This window comes from Engraulis encrasicolus, chromosome 6 (genome assembly GCF_034702125.1).
Source record: "Engraulis encrasicolus isolate BLACKSEA-1 chromosome 6, IST_EnEncr_1.0, whole genome shotgun sequence".
In the NCBI taxonomy this organism is placed as follows: Eukaryota; Metazoa; Chordata; class Actinopteri; order Clupeiformes; family Engraulidae; genus Engraulis; species Engraulis encrasicolus.
This window is the reverse complement of record NC_085862.1, coordinates 40,993,369-41,000,868: the sequence shown is the minus strand read 5'-3', so window position 1 is coordinate 41,000,868 and position 7,500 is coordinate 40,993,369. Positions and strand designations below refer to the sequence as shown.

General features: G+C 46.1%; 1 protein-coding gene across 1 annotated transcript in view; it reads right to left on the bottom strand.

The window, feature by feature from the left end:
- sema6bb (sema domain, transmembrane domain (TM), and cytoplasmic domain, (semaphorin) 6Bb) overlaps nucleotides 1–7,500 on the bottom strand; it is a 235,383-nt gene that overhangs the window by 43,102 nt on the left and 184,781 nt on the right. The window contains exons 12-14 of the mRNA XM_063201621.1: nucleotides 4,548–4,679; nucleotides 3,291–3,443; nucleotides 921–1,100 (exon numbers count right to left, since the gene is read on the bottom strand). Coding sequence (XP_063057691.1) covers nucleotides 921–1,100; nucleotides 3,291–3,443; nucleotides 4,548–4,679 — 465 coding nt within the window. The remainder of the gene's footprint in view (nucleotides 1–920; nucleotides 1,101–3,290; nucleotides 3,444–4,547; nucleotides 4,680–7,500) is intronic.

Sequence of the window (7,500 nt, the reverse complement as noted above, 5' to 3'; positions counted from 1 at the left end):
TTTTCACTACGTACAACCCATACGCCCTCCTCCATCCCCCATCCCCATCTGTCAACTTGTACCGATGCACTTTCACAATCTTGGCTGTTTGTTTGTACGTGGTGCTGTGAGTGCCCTCTTATCAATTATGTTTTGTATTGTTGTGTAACTATGTTGCTGTTGTGGTTACGCTGTCTCTTGTTGACACCGCGTGCACTGCATTTGCTATTGTCGTGTTCATATTTTTCTAGAAAACAACCTTGCACTTAAGGAAGTTCTGAATGGATAAAAAAACATCCTGCATGCCTCTTGAGGTACACAATGGTTCAGTCAGTTCCGGCGCTCAAGGACGTCTGTGTATTGTGCATCAACAAATGTGGCAAAGTATATAATGAAAAATAAAAACACTTTGTCCTACTTCATTTCATTTCATTCCTCCAGTCCATTTCATATTGCTAAATGTAGATAATGGTTGTGAAAGTGACTTGTTCTATGGAAATGATGGCAGGGGACAAATGACTCTATATTTACCTCAAATCCATTATCCTTGAAATGTTTCAATAGAGAATTTTCATCGTATTAAAGAAAACATATAACTGTTGTGTACTACGACTGTTTTGGTTACCGTCTGTTCATAAGTGCCTGAATGGGGAATGGCAATGCAAATTTTAGAGGCGATTACATACCAAAATCCCATCGTTCTAAAATACAGCAAGATAACATGGAATGAACTTGTTTTGGACTGAGTGGGATGGATACAGGTGCGGACAGGAGCGTGTGTGTGTGTGTGTGTGTGTGTGTGTGTGTGTGTGTGTGTGTGTGTGTGTGTGTGTGTGTGTGTGTGTGTGTGTGTGTGTGTGTGTGTGTGTGTGTGTGTGTGTGTGTGTGTGTGTGTGTGTGTGTGTGTGTGTGTGTGTGCGTACGTGTGTATCTAGACATACTTGTCTGCGTTGAAGCCCTCCATCTCCTCCAGCAGGATGTTGCCACTGGTGACCGTGTTGTTGGAATTGGGCATGATGAGGAACTTCAGGGCGGTTCCTCGGCTGGAACCCAGGAAGAGAACCGTGCGGTTCCGATGGGGCCCTGCCTCCGTGTCCACCACTATCTTATTCAGTTGGTACCTGTCAAGAGACGACAATGGTGACAACCGTGAATACATTGGATAACATGTTAATGTGATGGTCACCTGGACAACATAATGTAGTGTAGCGTTTTACTGCAGATGATTTGTTTTTCACTTTTATGCCTTCATGTTTGACAGGACACTGAGGAGAGTGACAGGAAATGGCTAGGTAAGAGAGATGATTGGGAAATGGCATCAGCTCGAAATCGAACCCCGGTCTCCAGAGTAAAAGTATGATGCTTAGCCGTTCGAGCCATGACGAAGGCCGATATTCCACTTTTAGTCTGAGGAAGGGCCAAGGTGGCCCGAAAGAGCAAAAAAAAAGTTATTAATGGTAGCTCGTAGGTGTGTGGAGGAGGATCATCATTGTCTCTACCTGTCAGACAAACCAGACACACACTAACACAAACTCACTCACTCAGCAGTGTACCAGCAGTGTCTGCTCTGGTCCCCATTAGTGTCTCATCTGCCTCCCACGCCGAGACAAACATGGGCCGCATTTCAGACATGAAATATTAATCAAAAACTCCTCTCTGCACGAGGCAGGAATAGAATTGCCAACAGAGGGGGGGCGGGGGGGGGGGGGGTGACAAAGGAGACAGTTGTCCCAGGCCCCAGAGAGAGATGGGGCTCAGAATTTGGTTCTTCTTTACATCACATCTATTGGGCAGGGGGGCCCTTTCAGATTACCTTGACCCAGGCCCAGCCAAAGCTGTCAGCGGCCCTGAGTGAGATAGTGAGGCAATGCAGGCGGACAGACAGGCAGGCAGGGAGGCAGGGAGGGAGGACGGGAGGACGGACCAGTGAAGCCGGGTGGATGGGGATGGGAGAGAGGAGAGAACGCATTAATGTGAGGAGTCATTAATGTAATTAAGCCCAAACTGCCGGCTCTTGTAACAATAGCACTGGGGACGGTGACTCTCCACTCCACTCCACCACTCTACCACTCCACCACGGACTGCACTCCGCTTCTTCTTCTTCTCCTCCGCATATGGAGGAGCTGGTGGTGGTGGTGGTGGGAGCGCTAAAAAAAGACAACGGGCGCCGAGGGGAGGGCTCAAGCGATTGGCCAAAACAGCTTGTGACAGTGATCTTCTGGCGGCTCGCGGCCAGCGGGCTGTGACGATCTCCAGCTGCCAAGGGCCTACAGACAGGCTTGCACTCCCTACGGATAGGTCCCTCACACACACACACACACACACACACACAGATGGAAGGGATGCGCAGGGGTTCATGTGTGTTTTTGTGTGTGCGTGGTTTTGTGTGTGTGTGTGTGTGTGTGTGAGAGAGAGAGACAGACAGAGAGACAGAGAGACAGAGAGACAGAGAAACAGAGAAACAGAGAAACAGAGAGAGAGAAGGAATAGAGAGTGGGGAGAGAGAGAGAGAGAGAGAGAGATGGAGAGATACAAAGATAGAGAACAGTGCGCTCCAACAATAAACAAGCAGTGTTTTTGAAACCCCATGGGACCTTCATGAGAACCGGAGAGAGGGATGGAGAAAGGAATGACGATGGAAAGAAGGATAGACGGAGACAAACTGAGATTTCAGGGGTCGGGGTGCAATGGATGTAAAGTTAGACAGCCAGGCAGACGTGTACAGTATACTGTACTACAGTGTTTCCCAACCTTTTTTGTCTCGCGTACCCCCTAAGCCTCTTAGTTGTGCAATGAGTACCCCCTAATTCATGTTCTACATCGCTTTCTCTCTCCTGATGTGACTGCTCCATACATTTGATTTAATAATAACAATTTTCCAAGTACCCCCTGCAGTGTGCTCGTGTACCCCTGGTTGGGAAACACTGCTGTACTAGACAAACGACGAGGCAGCCGTGGCCTAATGGTTAGGGATATAGCGCATTGGAAGGTTGCAGGTTCGGACCTCACACCCATTTACGGCTGAAGTACCCTTGAGCAAGACACCTATAGCCCAACACTGCTCAAGGGAAGGTAACCAATAGCCTGTCATAACTTAAAGTTGTTTTGGATAAAAGCATCAGCTAAGCGTAATCTAATGTAATGTAGTAGCAAACAATGAGAGAGAGGAAAAGAGTAGATGAATGAGAGAGAGAGAGAGAGAGAGAGAGAGAGAGAGAGAGAGAGAGAGAGAGAGAGAGAGAGAGAGAGAGAGAGAGAGAGAGAGAGAGAGAGAGAGATAGAGATGGAGATAGAGAGAGAGGCCGCCTCACCTGACCATGGTCCTGACTATCCAGGGCCTCTGTCCCAGCGAGGGCACGGCCTCGTCCATCAGGGGGTGCGTCTTGACGAAGTTCAGCATCTCGTCCGGGAAGGAGTTGGAGGAGTTGTACTTGGAGCCGCCGAGACCAGCGCAGCCCCCAGGCCTGATGAGAGGAAACAGATGTGAGAGGGAAAGTGCAGTTTAGTCGGGGGAGTTAGTGAGTCAGATGGGCTGGAGCGAGCCTCGATAAACAGCATTAGACTGTAACTGTGTTCTCCATTTTGGGCTGGAGTAAGTCTGATATAATAGCATCATTGCTTCATTCTGGTATCTCTCTCTCTCTCTCTCTATTGCGGACCATTTAAAGAGCTCAAAAAATGAGTTATACTGTAGGCAACTAAACATCTTTTTGGAGCTTGAGGACATTTAATCTCTTCCAGTGACAGACGTCTTCAGTTCAAATTCTGATGTCTGAATCAGATGGCATTCATCGCTGGAGAGCAACAATCTCCTTTTCACACAAGAAATGGCCTTAGAGCCATTCAGTGGAAGAGATTAAACATCCTCTTGCTTGAAAAAAATAAGTTGTCAGTTGCCGATATATAAACTCAGTTGATCAAGGTGACTTGGATGAAAGAGAATTTTCTCAGACATATTTTAAGAGCTCTGTCATGTCTACTCAGTATCTATATGAGCTATCCATCAAGCATCCATCCACCAAGACATTGCAATACACTACAATACCGCCCCAAGGGATTGAGGTTAGGAAGAGGGTATGGGTTTGGGCTGTGTTAAAAGCCTATTGGTAGTTCATCTCGACAAAGCAGCCCATATCGAAATTCATTAGGACTCTGATGAGGGCGTGTGAACATCGAAGACGTCAGTTTGGCACTGCTCTAAGTAAAAGCACAATTCATTTTTCCACATCTGAGATGCTCCGGTGACTCTCCTTCTTACTGTGAACTCAGTCCTTTCCCGTGACGCACCAGATAGAGAGGAACAGGAGCCTGGAGCATATCTTACAGTGCCTTTCATCTTATTCTTTTTTTAAAAAATATTTAAAGGGGGCTTTTCGCCTTTTATTATCAGGACAGGTCAGTGAAGCTGGTGACAGAATATGAGCAGGAGAGACAGATGGGAAAGGGTCGGAATGGAACCCGGGTCGCCAGCATCGCAGTGCAGTGATCTACCTTTAAAACCGTGGTAGGGCCTACAGTGCATTTCTAAGGTTGTTCTACTCTCAGACAGGAGGGAGCAGCACCAGTACCTGGGCTTGGGGAGGAGTTCATCCGGGAAGGGGGTCCAGATGGACTCGGGGGATTTCTGCTCCTTGAACCTGCCCTCGAACACGCTGGCCAGCTGCTCCATGTCGAAGGCACACACCGCCGAACCAGGAATACTGGAGGAGTCACACAGATAAGACAGTGTTAGAGATGGAGACGGAGAGGGGGGGGGGGGGTAAACGATAAGACAGAAAGGGTAGACAAACAGAGTGGTGGAGAGAAGAAAGGAATGGGACCAGATAGATGGAAAGAATAAAACAAAAACAGAATTAGAGAGAGTGTGAGAGAGACAGGATGAGAGATAGGAGAAAGACAGAAATGGAAAGTTTTCATTTAATAACTTCAACTCCTCACCGTTAGGGTTATGGGCTAATCATTAATAACACCGTCTGTGCTTTTCCTGCAAGAGCTGAAAATCTTTTTTCAAGTCTCATAAACACAGTCGAGGTGGTTGCTGAGATAAGACTAGACATGCCGCAGGGCCCTTATGGAGAGCTCCTCTGCTTGATGAGTTTCGGTTGTTCACCTCATCAAAAATGAAAGCACCATTTTCCCACAGAATATATAAAAAATAAAAAAACACACCCTCAAATACAGTCTGGTGGTGCAACCTCCGCAGGAGGGAGAGAGAAAAAAGAGAAACATATGCTGAAGTGCACAAAAATTGCATCTTATTAGGACACGTCGGTGAGAACTGGGAGTTAGACTTGCTAATTTTGCTCCAAAGCAAGGCGAGTTTTATTTGTGTCATGCATTTCATACAGTTCACAGGCACAGTTCAGTGTTTCACAACAAAAGCAAACGCCTAAAAACAGAGCAACTGAAACTAGATTGCATTCTCACAGAAAATGCTGGAAGCGGGCTTGCCTTTTGGGGTAGAGATGAGCAGTTTTATTTTTGATATCTCTATCCCTAAATTAAAAACAAACTACTATTGAGAAAACAAAGCTAAAAGAAATGTTGGAAAAGTCCATCCACCCAGTCAGAAGTTATGGGCCAAACAATTCAGCCATCTTGGACTCAACCATCTTGAAAGTGTTGTAGCTCCGCGTTTTGGGGATATACTAAATTACATACATGGTATTTTAAGTTGGCTAAGGAACACTGCATATGATATAATTTTGAAAATCAACATGGGTCCGAGTGGGATTCGAACTCACAACCTCCATATCTCTAATCCAGCACCTTTGCCATTGATACTAAATGACATACATGGTATTTTCAGTTGGCTAAGGAACACTGCATATGATATAATTTTGAAAATCAATAAGGGTCCGAGTGGGATTCGAACTCCCAACCTCCATATCTCTAATCCAGCCCCATTACCATTGAGCCAAGCAGCTGGCTGTCAAAAACATTCCAGCAAGACAATATCAGATTGCATTGAAGAGCTGAACAATAGACTTCTAGAACAGTAGTGCAGCTGCTCGTTAAGAATAGAATGTTGAGTTGAGTTGATGTTTTAGTGTTTGAGCGGTGTCTCGGAGGAGATTTTCTATTCTTACTGCCCTGCACAAGAAAGCAACAAAGCAAGCAAGCAAGCATAAACGGACTTAGAGATTACTAGAATCGGGCCTTGCTCTGCAAACCCGCTTAATAAAAATAAATGCTACAAAATGAAAGGATACAAATTAAAAGGATTCAAATTGGACAATGAGTTAGAATCATTTTGCGAAAATAAAATCAGAGGATACAAACGAAAAGAATTAAAATTGGAGGATGAGTGAAAAATCCTCTAGTGAAGTTCCTGCTTCCTGGTTCTCAAGAGATCTCTTGAACTCCCTCACCTGCTGAGGCTGCCTCACAGCGCAGAGGAGCACCAGAAACATCTGCTGCCTCTCGCTCTAAGTCACAGCTGAGGAGAAGAGCACACTATCATCCTACGCAACTGCAATTGCAACTGCAGCGCATGTCTCCTCTCACTGGTACATAGTACATTTTTCAGTGTAAAGTTAACACATAGAGAGTCGATTTAACTATTTGAAGTGTGTTTTTGGTCCCAGAGTACTGTAAGGGTTGAATCAACACTGCATTGCAGAAACATCTGCTCCCTCTTGACACAGCCGAGTAGAGGAGCGCTATCGTCCTACGCAACAGCAACTGTAGCGCGTTGCTCCTCGCCACTGGTATGCATACTCCAGAGAGCTTTACAGTACGGAGGAGCTCTGACAGGAAGTCTGACTCAGAGGTGGAGCAAGCTTCCTGCCAACACATAAGTGCCTCCTGTCCTCAATGGAGGACAGTGGTGCGCAGCAGGGAGGAAGAGGAGAGTGATTGTCCCTGGCACAGACAGTGTGACAAAAGCTCTCTTTCTCAGCACAACACGTAAACAGACAGCTAGGCGAGGTGACTCAGACTGTTCCTCTCCAGATACTTCCCCTCCCCCTCTCCCCCTCGTCCTCCTGCGCTCCATCCCCCCTCTCCCTCGCCTCTCTTGGCTCTTTCTACCCCCTTTTTGTCTCTTTCTTTCTCTGTAGATTTGTCCTTCTGATCTCCTCTCTGCATCTGCAAATCTCCAGGAGGTGAGGCCAGGACATGAGCAGAGGATTCTGGGAAATTTCTGTGAGAAACAGGAACTGTCTTATTTGAACTTTTACGGTACTTCATGTGTCATAGCCACAGCCAACATCCTTCCTCCACATAACAATGTTGTATTGTCAATGTCAATGATTCCTCCTCCATTTTGATCAACAGCTACTATTTGCATTGCTGTCTGAACTACTTTGGATGTCATGACAACCTATATCATATTCCATGTTCGTGCTGGCTTCTAAGATCGATAAGCAGCTATAATGGTTAATGTGATATGGATTCTATATATAACTGGACATGGATTGTCATGGCAAGTTATGACATGCAATGCCAAATGCCCTGACATGTAACACACTGCAGAGAACGACTGAGGGTTCAAGCAAAGTGTCACCATGGAAACTGAGA